The 13,595-nt window shown below is 37.6% G+C and overlaps 1 protein-coding gene across 4 annotated transcripts in view; it reads right to left on the bottom strand.

Annotated features, from left to right (window-relative positions):
- The window catches only part of nisch (nischarin), a 51,026-nt gene that overhangs the window by 11,035 nt on the left and 26,396 nt on the right, over positions 1–13,595 (bottom strand). For 3 of the 4 annotated variants that reach the window (XM_080181782.1, XM_080181780.1, XM_080181781.1), the window contains 6 exons: positions 12,317–12,445; positions 11,595–11,708; positions 11,032–11,140; positions 7,566–7,687; positions 5,410–5,477; positions 1,882–3,252 (listed from right to left, as the gene is read on the bottom strand). In XM_080181782.1, the coding sequence (XP_080037908.1) occupies positions 1,882–3,252; positions 5,410–5,477; positions 7,566–7,687; positions 11,032–11,140; positions 11,595–11,708; positions 12,317–12,445 (1,913 nt within the window). Of the gene's footprint in view, positions 1–1,881; positions 3,253–5,409; positions 5,478–7,565; positions 7,688–11,023; positions 11,141–11,594; positions 11,709–12,316; positions 12,446–13,595 lie in introns of those variants that run through there. The other variant, XM_080181783.1, reaches the window with a different exon arrangement.

The raw sequence follows: 13,595 nt of genomic DNA on the forward strand, positions 1-13,595 counted from the left end.
AATGCACTTTTTGTTTTTCTTGGTTTTACCTCTGGGGTTTTGATTAAGTTGTTGACAAAGCAGAGTCATGTGAAGGGGAGGACCTAAGCTTACAGGGAAAAACCATTAGTTTCTGCTTGATCCTGAAAGAAACAAGGTATTTTTCTCTCTCTTTGGAGGCTGCTGTTTGATAATCAGGAGACAGGTATCTGTCTGTATCATCTGCCAAGGGTGGTTTAAAAGATACAGGACTGTTAACAAGTGTAAAAGCATGTGAACCTGTGTTGTTTGCTAAATTATTTTAAACAGCAGTTTATAAGGAATAATAGAGATAGGTTGGCAATTAAGAATTGAATCTTGTCATGTTTAAAAGTTAAGCTAATTCATTTGTTATATTTAAACTACTGCTAAAATTAAACTTTGTTTTGAAAGAAGTTTCTTAATAAGTCAACAGAAGCACATCTGGAGTGAAACAACTTATCCTCACACTCATGTCAAAATCAAAAAGTAATTGGGGTCTAGATGAACTTCATAACATACCTTGGGGTTTCTGATCTGGTCACCAGCGAAATCACAAAAGTATCCAAATGGTGGTTAGGAAAAATTTATTTACGCCAAAGATTATTGAAATTATCTGTCATAAATTGCTATTGAAACAGTGACTAAATGTTGTTTAAAACAAATTATAGGTATAGGAGTATGATTGGACTTGATGGCTAGCGGGGGAATAATGGCACAGGCTTAATGAGCTAACAAGCCCATTTCCAAGTTGTATCACTAAGTAGAAATGCAAACATTTTAGTCAGATAAAAAGATTTCAAAAACTATCTTCAGTGCTTTGCAGGTCAGCTTTGATCATTACCTTGAAGGACCAATTAAAATCTTAGATTTCATCATGTATCTTTGACATTAGTGTTCAAGAAGTGAGCTAAATAATCACGAAAACGAAGATAAAAACAGAAAATGCTGGAAAAATACAGCAGGTCTGGCAGCATCTGCAGAGAAACAGAAAACCTTCTGAGTTCAATATGACCCTCCTTCATAACTCACTTGAGAGTTTCTCTCTAGATGTTGCAAAATTTGTTGAGTTTTTCCAGCACTTTGCTTTAATTTCAATCTCCAGCATCCACAATATTTTGAATTTATGAAAACCAAGATAGCCATCAAGAGGAGATGTTAGTGCTTAAATATAAACACTGAGGATTAAGCTTGATTAATAAAAGATTCTCTATTATTGTACCATTTTAGAGAAATTACACCATCACATTACCTCTGAATAAGAGGGCAACAATGAATCCAATAGTCCTGGGTTAATAGATGTGGGCACATCTGTAAAGTCAAGTTTGTCACTGGGATCAAACACATAGGACTGCAGGAGTTTCTATAATTCCATTCATGTGCTGGCTCAGTAACCATTAACAAATCACTCTGGGTTTGCTAGCAGCAAGTCACACAGACTTGTGAAAGCTTCATTCTAATTCAAGAAGTCAAGTTTTGTATGAAAGGACCATGTTTGCTTTAAAATTTTATAGTTTTTATACAGGAAACCAACCATACATAATATGAACTTCAAGAGTATCCACCAGGCACAGACACCAAAACTCTACAGTTTACTTGGTTTTTCATGCCTTCATCAAGGCTGATAGACGGACTGCCAGGGAGAAAGGGAGACATTGCATTCCTCAAATAGAATGACCCTGTTCACAACCCATCATTAACATTCATACAATTGCATCAATAAGAGTTGAGAGATCAACAGGGCTGCCATTTCTGGCTTCCTATGTGCAAATATATGTAATGGGATAGGAGAGACTTGATTTCTTTTGGACATGTTTAAGACCATCCCCCTTATGAAACATATTTTAGGATCTAATGACCAATCATAGACTGCCCTGATATTACCTTTTGGTTTCTGGAGGGCGACTGGTGGTATCTGCGGAACATTTTTCCAAGCAGCTGTGATCTGGAGAACCTCTGTGTACCACAATCGATTTGACACCATGTAGGCTTGCTCTCAGTTGACTGAACAGTCGTAGAAAGTGAAACTTCTCATGAGGCAGCACAAAAACTGCAGTTGCAAGTTGATATCCAATCAGGAATTCAAGTACATGGCCATCAGAAAATGCAACTGTTTCCATTTCATGCGATTTTTGTTTTGGGTTCAAAAGCAATGTAGCCAGTGGAATTCTGTTCAACTTAAATGGATATCTTGCATCCTCCTCTTCAGAATCAGGTCTCCTTTTTGCTGCTGCAGAGAAATCTACCCTTACAAAATAAAGATTCTGGGCTGTCAAAAACAGCAGACAAGGTATGTACATCGGTTTGAGATTTTCTTCTCCCTCAGGAAGCATTGGCGAACAGATTTCAGAATATAGTGTGTTCTTGAACTCTGATTCACTATCACTGACCACATCCATATGTTGAACAGGTGGATTCAGCACATCTAACTCATCCTGCAATATGTCATTATCTTTGATCAGAACATATGCAGCAAAACTACCTCTAATATCAGTGTCATTTAGTGAGAGCTGCTGATGCTGCAGAAGCTGAAGGATGAAGTCTTTTATAAGTGGCCCTTCATAATCAAGCCTAGGCAAATTTGAAATAGATACAGATTCTTGATGCAGAACAGTTTTTAAGCACAAGTAGAAATCTTTGAGATTCTGGGAATCAGAGATAAAGAAGAAACCATGGGTTTTCATCTTCACTGACAGACACATTTCTGGCACTTCAAAATCCACTTCCAAAATTTCTGAACAAGGAAAATAGAGTACCATCTGCATCTGAGAGATAACATTTTGCATATTCCCCAAGAGTTCATTTTGAAGAGTCTGAAATACAGCTACAACACTGTCAGTCAAAACAATGCAAGATGCAAACAACCTGAGTCCCTTATTCACCTGAATACAAAGTGCCCATAGTACCTTTAATACCTTACTGGTCTCAGTTTCTGCATTGGCAGAAACAGTCGGAAGATCAATGTCTGAACTACATTCAAAAATATTGTCACCTTGATCTGGTCCCATTTCAAAATACCCAGCTTCAGCGTGGAAGACCTCAGGATGTTCAACAGGGTTTCCTTCGCAGTCAATCAATGTCTCCGTTGTGTGTAGTTTCAATACAGCTTGGTTAATCATTCCAGACAAATATGCAGCAAAGTCATGATTGCTGGCAATGTATGACACACAGGAGAAAGGCAACACAAGTGTCATTGAAGGATTGTGTAATGTGTTCGATACATCAGATTGGGCGATTGCATCCTCAGGACCAAACCTTTTTTTGGGGAAACAAAAGATTCAAAAGAGTCAGTGAAAATCAAACAAATGCTGTAGAAGGGAAAAAAGATGAAGTAAAGCCTGGAGTACAATTCAATATTTATGTCAAGCCACTCTAAGTAGAGAACAGTTGCAAAGGACAAAATAGATGTGCATAATATATGGAAGACTGCAGTGCTTCAAAGATTCTTACACAGTTCATATATAGATAGCTCATACTGTGTAATGCATAGAAACAGACATAGAAAATAGAAGCAGGAGTATGCCATTCAACCCTTCAAGCCTGCTCTGCCATTCAATACCATCATGGCTGGTCATCAAATTCAAGATCCGATCCCACCTTTCTTCCATCCATCGAACTCTTTAGCCCCAAGAGCTATATCTAATTCCTTCTTGAAATCACACAATGTTTTGGCCTCAAATACTTTGTGGCTGGGAATTCCACAAATTCGCCACTCTCTGGGTGAAGGCATTTCTCCTCACCTCAGACCTAAAAGATTTACCCCTTATTTTCAAACTATGGCTCTTAGTTCTGGACTCCTGCATCATCGGGAACATTTTTTTTTTAAATCAACCACGTCTGATCCTGTTAGAATTTTTAGAAGTTTCTATGAGATCTCGCTCACTCTTCTAAACACCAAAGAACATTATCCTAATTGACTTAGTCGCTCCTCATATGAGACCGGCCAGCCCAAGAATCAGCATGGTAAACTTTTGCTCTACTCTCTCTATAGCAAGGACATCCTTCCTCAGATAAGGACACCAAAATTGCACACAATACCCCAGGTGTGGCCTCAGCAACATCATACACAATTGCAGTAAAACATTCCTATTGCTATACTCAAATCGTCTCGCAATCAACGTCAACATACCATTTGCCATCTTTACTTCCTGCTGTCCCTGCGTGCTTACTTTCAACAACTGATACACGAGGACACCAAGGTCTGCTGAGTATCCACCTCTCTCAACTTACACCCGTTCAAATAATAATGTCTTCCTAATTTTGCTATAAAAATTGATAACCCCATATATATCCATATTATACTGCATCTGCCATGTACATTTCCACTCACACAGCATGTATCTCTGCATCCTCCTCCCAGCTCACCCTCCAGTAATGGACTTCAGCCTTACTTTGAAAACAGGGTTTCAATTGTATTTTAAAAAGACATTAACCCTGTGTTAACAATATATTCAAAAGCTAAAGATGCTATACTTTCACACAAATAGTCCAAAGTTAATGACACCATTTTGTTTTGTGAGATAATGGTTTGCACCATGGTTATCAACACTGAAGCAACATCTAGTGTGGCTCAGGAGCCCCACCCTGGCACTGCATTTCTGCTACATTTGCTGTAAAGGAAGACAACGGTCTGAGAAGGTGTATGACTTGTTGGCCTGAGTCTTCTCTGGGCCTTCTATTCAGCTGGCTGAACTTTCCATTTCTGATTGTCTTTGTCAATGCTCTTTCAAATAGTCTCCACAAGTCACAGCCGTTAGTCCAAAATAAACAAGTATTACTAAGAAAGGCTTGGTACACAATGTAGTTCAAATTTTATTTATTAGCGTCACAAGTAGCTCTACATTAACACTACAGTGAAGTTACTATGAAAATCCCCCAGTTGACACACTCCAGCGGCCATTTGGGTATACAGAGAGAGAATTTAGCGTGGCCAATGAACCTAACCAGCACACCTTTCGGACTGTGGGAGGAAACTGCAGTATCTGGAAGAAACTCACGCAGACACTGGGAGAACATGCAGACTCCACACAGACAGTGACCCAAGCCAGGAACTGAACCCAGGTCCCTGGTGCTGTAAGGCAGCAACGCTAACCACTGTGCCACCTGTTAACTGGTATACCATGCTACACTGGTTATCATTAGATTCTCCACACTGCTTGCAATGTTAATTGGGATGAAAACAGAAATTTCAGCAAAGAAACATGCAGATGACAGAAAAACACCTATACATACTGCTGAAGGGTAGTTAAACAATGAAACCAGCAAAATATCAAGTCAGGTGCATCAAAATAATTGAAAGTCCTAAAGTTAAAATTCTAAACAAAATCTACCCATTTTTACCAGATCCAGGAACTACATCACTCCTATTCATAATAATTTACTGATACTTACAGCAGCACAGGAATGCCATACCTCATATGCGGGTAGTCAGGACATTCCCCAAGTGTTTCCTTCTCAGAATTTATCTCCTGATTTGCAACCTTAAATGAAATTCAAACAAATGAAAATTTAACCTGATTTCAAAATTTGGTTCCCAATTAAGATTCAATTAAAACAAAACTAATTTGCATTTATTATTTTCCTCAACCACCCTCCCTACTTCTTCCAATGTATTCTTCTCTACTGAAGAGAGCTAAGGAAGCGTTTGAGAGGCTTTCTAATTAATTTGCTCTGAGATTCACTCATATGGGAAAGAAGAAAGCGCAGACATAGGCTGATATACTCCAGTGATGTACTTAGTTGTATATTATACATGCCAATCAATCATTTGGTTGGGTAGTTGCAAATGGTTATCACTGCCAATTTTGACAAAGGTGCAGGAAAGGAATCTGATTAATAGAATTATAATGCCTGGTATTAAAAGGAATGTGGCAACCTGGATATCAAGTTTATAAAATATAACTAGCTCCACCAGAGAGCCTGCAGAGGCACAACTGACCATATTATAAAATATAAATCAGAACAGAGGTCAAAAGCAAAGAGATGTAACTAAATTGAGACAAATCATTCTCCGTCAAGTTTTGCGCTCATGACTTTAGGAAAGGTTTCAAAAATCATGGAGAAGATGCAGAGATTCTTGATATCATTTTAGCAATGAGAGGTTCTGGTTGAGAAACTTACCTTTTTTTTTTAAAAAGCAGAGAAGGCTAACTGGACATCTGACAGGTGTGATAATCGTATAGGGCTTTGATAATGTAAGTAGGGGAAAACTCTCTCTTATTTTATAACCCATAACAATAGGGCAGTAATTGCAAGATCAGCAACAAATGAATGAAGGGAAAGATTAAATATGTTATACAATACAACGTGCTGTTAGGAAATTAAATGCCTTTATAAGAAAAAGTGGTAGAAGAGTTTTTAAAAAGGGAAAAGGATAAATATTTGGAAGGTACAGGAAAAAAAAAGGGCTATGTTAAGTAATTAGCTCCACCAGAGAGCCAGCAGAAGCACAACTGACCAATGCTTCTAATTTTAAATCATTGCAAATCATTGATTGTGAATACAATCGTCTTGACCTAATCCCAAATCTGTTCGAACATGCAAATTCACAACTATGATGCATTTGTGGAAACCCAATAATATTTACACAGTTGTCCCACAATTTGAACAAGTACAAGCTTTTAAACAAATTTTACTGCATGCAACAGTCACTAGCTGGCTTGAAGTGAGACAAAGTAAACAAAATTCACCACTAATGGTTTCAATCAGGTTGAGCTGATTTGCAATTACTGTAACCATTAAAAAGTGAAACGAAATGTGATGCACTGGCACAGCAAACTACAGACAGGACAGCATCTCATTGTAAGGATTTCTTCATCTTCAGAAAAGGTGTTGAGCAAAAGATTTTTCTTCTTCAAAAGATGAGGGAATGAAGAGAAAACAAAACTGACTCATCCCAGTTACAAACCAGATAACAGCTCACTTGCCCTCAATCATCGGAATATAATAGGGCTATTCAGTCCTAGATATTCCACCATTTTTATGGTTGATCTGTATCTTAATTCTACTTATCCACCTTGGTTTCACATCCCATAATACTTTTGTATAACAAAATAAAAATCTATTGATCCCAGTTTGAAATTTTCAATTCACTGTGTATCAACAGTTTATCTTTTGGGGGTTGGGTGGAGAGGAAAGAGGGGCAGGGTGTGAGAAGAGTTCCAGATTTCCACTACCCTTTTGTGAGGAAGTGGTTCCTATCATAATCAAACAGCCTAATCTAATTTAAGGTCTAACTTTAGGGCCCCCGTGTTTTGAGTACGCCACAAGAAATAGTTTCTCTTCCATCTACCAAATTTTAAACATCTGACTGCAATTCATATATGCAAGGGAATATCCCTTCGCATCCCAGTATTTTCTGGTGAATCTGTACTCCACTCCTTCAAAGGCCTATACTTCCTTCCTGAGGTGCAGGGATTTCATGAGCAATTAATAGATAGAAGATATACATATAACCAGCCTTTTTTATGCGCAAATCAAAGACCAAAAAAAAGCCCGTAAAGTAATTGCAACGCTTTTCGATTTCTACCTGTCAGCAATCAACTTTCAAATGGATGCAATAACATTACCTTTCTCTTGATTTCATACATATTTGCTGTGCTGGAGCATCCCTGGGTAATTGTAGAAGTCATAGGAGTCAAACTGTCATTTTGATGTAGATTGCTGAGTAGGGCTGATTTAGTACCTATTTCTGCAATAAAAATGAAAATCTGAATTATTCATTGATAGCAAAATTGGAATCACATATTGGATGCATGGCTAATAAAGATTAATGTTTCCTTTTATTATTTTACAGGATTATTGCATTTTGAAAATATAATTCTAAATATGAGTTTGGTCACATCACCTTCAATATTTACCAATAAAAAGCAAACGTTTAAGTTTTATTAGCTTATGCAAAAACAGTAATGTCCTATAATCTTCACAGCCACAGAAGAAGTCTGTATTAAGAAGCCATTCAAATGAATTTAAGCTTGGTAGTGTAATTTAAAACTGGAATGAAAACTACAACAATGGCTCTACATGGTAGATGACCATGCAGTTTAACAATGGTCAAGAACAAAAAACACTTTTTAAAAAGTTACAAGTGTTTGCCATCTTACTGAGCACTATTATGGTGCATGTCTGTAGTTATCAAACTCAAACAAAAAAATGCAAGTTTTACGTTTGAAGAGTACTTTTCACAATCACTGAAAGCTAGTGAAATACTTTTGAGTAGTCACTGTTGTAATGTAGGGAACACAGCAGCAAATTTGTGCACAGCAAGCTCCCACACACATCACTGTGATAACGACCAGATTTTTTTTGTTTTGCGATGTTGTTTGAGGATTGAATATTGGCTAGGACATTGAAGATAACTCCCTTATGCTTCTTTGAAATAGTGCTGAGGGATATATTACATTGACTTCAAAGGACAGAGGGGCCACGGTTTAATGTCTTGCCTAAATGACAATACTTCTAAGAATTCAACACTCATTGGCACATGTGAGTGCGTGTGCACACACGAGTGAGTGAAAGGTTGTTTCCAGTGGGATTATACAGGATTCAGTTCTGAGTCCCTGGCTGTTCAGGATGTAGATCAATAATTTAAGGCTCAAATGTAAGAAACAATTAAGAAGTTTGCAGAAAGTATGATTATTGGCTATAGTGAGGAAGAAAGTTGAAGACTGCAGGAAGATATCAGTGGGCTGGTCAGATCAGCAAAAAATGCCAAATAAAATTCCAAAGAAATGTGAGGGTAATGCATTTGGAAATGGCAAACTAGACAAGGGTGACAAATTGTAGGATATTGAAATGATGTTAGAGGAACAGAGGGACCTTAGAGTTCATGTCCACAGATTCCTGAAGGTAGCAAGGCAGATAGCTAAAGTACTTAAGAAGGCATCCATTAGTGGCCAAGACAAAGTGAAAGGGCAGGGATGTTATGCTACAATAGAAAATACTGGTTAGTATAAGAAGGTGATTATATCTAGGTAGAGTACAATGGAGCTTTACAAGCATGTGGCCAAGAATGAAGAATTCTAACAATAAGCAAAAATTGGCTGCTATGTTTTCGTTGAAACACAGGACACTAAAGAGAGATCCATTTGGGGTGTTTAAAATTATTAGGGGCTGGACACAATGGATAATAAGGACCAATTTCACTTAACAGAGGGGTCAATAACCAGGCGCATAGCTTTAAAGTAACCGGTAGATGAACTGCAGGTAATTGGGATCTGAAATAGTGGTACAGGGTGAAAGCCTCATCACATTTAAAAAAACTGGACATGCACTCAAACATCCCTAACTCTCAGAGCTATGGGTCAATAGCTAGAAAATAAGATTATGCCACACAGCTCTAATCAGATGTAACTGACATGATGGATAAACAATCATTCCTTAAATTCTCTATGTTTCTAGAAAGTTAAGGAAAGACATAATAGAGGCATTCAATTTTATAAAAAAAGAGTAGGAGAGAGAAAAACAGTACCTCTGATAGAGGCAGTAACCAGATGCTACAGGTATAGGCAATTGGCAAGATTCGGCAATGAGATGTTATGAACTGAAATGCACTGCCTGAAAGAATAGTGAAAGCTAAGGAAATTGGTTATATCATCTTTGAAAAATAAAAAGTGCAGGACTATTGGGAAACCTGTCACAGGTACAACAGATCAAATGGCTCCAACATGGACCTTATGATTTTTTTCTTTATGATTTCACGGGACATGGATGTCATCTTTGGCAAGGCAAGCATTTGTTGCCTATCCCCAAATTTCCTTTGAACTGAATAGCTTGCTGGGCTATTTCAGAGGGTAATTTAGAGTCAACCACATTTCCGAGAGTCTGGAGTCTAGAGTCATGGAGGGCTATTTCCTTCCCTGAAGACATCAGCAAACTTGATGGGTTTTCTGACAATCATAGTTTCATAGTTACCGTCACTGAGAACAGCTTTATATTCCAGATTCATTAACTGAATTCAAATACCACCAACTGCTGTGGGATATCTACAGCAGCTAGTGGAGTCTGAACCCATGTCCCCAGAACATTAACTTAGGCCTTTTGATTATTCATCCAGCAACACTACCACTACACCACCACTTCCCCTCATGATTCTAAATTTTTTTTCAACTAGGAAATCTTAAACTAATTACACAAGTCTTAATCAAAGGGTTCACTCCCACTGTGTTGATATTCTTTTCCAGTTTTCTGCAGACATTCTGCCTGCTTGACTCAAGTTTGACAAAAGCCAAACCCTTAACCTCAGGCCATACTGCAGCTCTATGATTTACCAATTGTGGATACAAAGTATTGATTAACACCATTAAAGTCATTCTAACAGCTACTCCAAGCTGAGCTTACATTAAAGAAGTCATATATTAAGCAAATGGTCACTGGGTTAACCTAATGAACCTTAAATCTTAAAATGCGATATGTGGAAAACATCATTCTGATGACATTTCAGTTGAATCTTACCTTCATGCGAAAAAGTTGGTTTAGCTTAATAGTACCATAGTAATAAAAGTTCAGCTACAAAAATAATCCTAAATCCTTGCTGAGACAAGTGCATTTAGAGCTTTAAAAGATCCAGGTAATGGACATACAACAGCAGGTTGCAGGATAAATTAGCTTTCGAGTCACACGTTTAGAGCAGAGTTATAAAAGATTACATACTTACCTGCTTGCAATGCATGTTTTACAAGGGGTTAAAAGTTGAGCTCCTTGAAAAATAGTAAAGTCTCCAAAAATGATAGATCAATCACTTTAGGTATTAAAGGCACAAAAAACTGCATCTACTCAGCAAGCTCATTTATAAACTGCTGAGTGAGAGGTGGAAAGGGATCACATTTCTAGAAAATTCTAGAATTTTTAGCTATCCATCAATCCACCTAGCTTTCAAAAGGAACTTAGAAGTATTTGGTACAATAACTGATTTTGTACACAAGTTATAAGTGGCAGTGGTCTATCCCTTTTATGCATGCAAGCACATAAATGCAGACAAGCAAGCACTTGAACTAGAAATGGCCCACACCAGCAGCCCGATACATACATGATTACCTTGGCTGGAGCTGGCAGCATGGTGCAGCAGAGGAGAGGAAGGACAAGCAGCATAAGAAAAGCAGCTGGGTTTGGACCCTGGAGCAGCGAGTCTCGCTTCCTCACTGATCTAACAAAAAGATGTAATTATTTAAGAAAACACACAATGACTCTGCAACTTAAACTTGGCAGAGTACTAATTTTAGCAAGAATAAAGAGTGCTAATACATCCTGAAACAAGTCCTCCCTCCCATCAAAAGCATTTTTTAGATAAACATTATTATTTATAGAGAGCTATAGCTTAGATTATAGACACCCAAATACAACTTAAAAAACAATTAGATTGCTTCCTAGGTAACTTCAAACTGAGGAATAGCAAATCCACCATGACATCCCATGCTGATTATCCACCAAGGGAGAACATCAGGGAGGGAAAGTAAAATTCACGATGTAATTCAGGATATCCCTGTGGCATGGATCCTAATCTTTATAGTGGATGGAACTTAGTATTGGACAAAAAACACTAAATACCAAAGTAATTAAGTTGTTGAACTTCGAAACAAATTTTATTACTACAGTCTCACCTTTTTATCTGTACTATTCATTCGATCTTTTGCTTCTTTGGCTTTCTGAATTGCCTTTAGCACCTCAACTGTATCAAGTTCCTTTTCTGTTGTAACAGTATTATCCAAACAGATCTAGAAGACGCACAGAAGCAAGTCACTCTTGGGAGAACTTCCAACAGTATTTCATGGTACTACAGGCTTGGAAATGTTACTGAAAACCCAAAATTTTCTATTTAATTTTCTGTCCAAGGAAAGGAATTGCACCCTCAAATGAAGGATCAGAAGCAGGTGTATAAAAGCTCCTGAACCAGCAACCAAGTTCAATAAATTATATACCAAAAAAAGTTCTGATATCTCAAATGTCATTTGATTAGATTACATTGCCATGTTACTTCATCCAAGTACTCTTGGTTTCAGTCCCTCAAAATTGATCAACCCTACATAATAAAAACTCCAGCTACTACAAAATAAAATACATGGTAAAAATGGTTTACAATAAATTTCATTAAAAGACAAAATTACACAAGAATGACGTTTTAATAAATGCATTTTTCCAAATCATTGTTTACAGAAACTAATGCATGTTAGGATTTAAATAGTTATAATAATACTTAAATTATAATATTCAATGTTTTACAGCCATCTCAACAGGATAGTCCATAAATAACAATGGAAAGTAGCTTCTAAAACATTCCACATTTCATATTTCATTCGTGCAATGACGACTATTGCAATCTTACCTCGGAGGCTCGATCTCCAAACTGTGCAAGCACCTTTGTTCTGTAATCAGGAATAATGCTCAAAGGGTTGTTACTCAGAACGACCTTCTCGAGGCATGGCAAATTCCCAATGTTTCGGATTTCTTCAATCTAAAAAAGTTCATTTACATCAGGATAGGTTGTACTTTCTATAGAAATGCATTTATTTGCTCTGGGCAGCCAAGCTTATGTTGGTTGAGCACATACATGCACCAAGCTCCACAAAACAATACAGGTGTAGAAAATACGGTGCATGAATACCACATGGACAAGTCTAAATTTAGTAATTGAACAGGAGAGCAGTTTTGGTAATGCAAAACATAATAGGGCTGAGTTTAATACAACAGTGGCCAAGGATTTCCCCTTAATGTCTCTGGTAACTGGACAGAACACTGCATGATTTTCTAGCAAGTAAGTCATCAGAGAATTCAGGCGAAAATTATCAAATATGCTGCCAATTTATGGTAACTGTTGCAATTACTGTAAAATTTATGTCATCTGTCAAAACTAGTTGTGAACTATATAAATAAAAATAATTTGAAAGGTGCAGGTCAACTAGGAACCAAAAACCAAAGGCCACGAAGGAAAGAAAGTTATTACAGGTTTGCTGAACTACTGAGAAACCGCCACTGATTTCACTAAACTAACTGCCATTTTCTCTCTGTAGGACAGACTTTAATTTCAACATCTTTAGACAGTGAACCCTGATCTCCATCTTGATGCCTCCTCTTCACCCCTCCTCCAATAAAGTGTCCATCTGCATCTTGTTCTCAGGTTTTTGCTTTAAGTCAGAGCTGTAATTCTTCTATTAACACCTTCTCTGCACTAATGTTTTGCTTCTTTTCAACTCTGACCTTTTGTTCCAAAACCTCTGATATTTAAGCGCCAACACAATCAAACCTGCCCAAATCCACCTGACTCTGAACACAATCAAACCTAGTCAACATTGTTTTATGAAAGATCAATTATGTTTGACAAATTTGCCTGAATTCTTTGAGGATGTAACAAGGAGAGTAGATAGAGGGAAACCTGTAGATGTAGTGTACTTAGACTTCAAAAGGGCATCTGACAAGTAAAGTAAAAGCCCATGGAATTGGAGGAAATGTGTTAGCATGGATTGAAAACTGGCACAGGCTCATTACAAGCACAAATCCCAATTGTCCCATCCCACTTCCTTGACTTCCTGTCCAATGTGCCCACTGGGGTTTTATCTTGACAATTTCCTTCCTACCCAACTCATCCCTTCCACTGATGATCAGCA

Source organism: Carcharhinus amblyrhynchos, chromosome 3, assembly GCF_965287045.1.
Source record: "Carcharhinus amblyrhynchos chromosome 3, sCarAmb.v2.hapA, whole genome shotgun sequence".
In the NCBI taxonomy this organism is placed as follows: domain Eukaryota; kingdom Metazoa; phylum Chordata; class Chondrichthyes; order Carcharhiniformes; family Carcharhinidae; genus Carcharhinus; species Carcharhinus amblyrhynchos.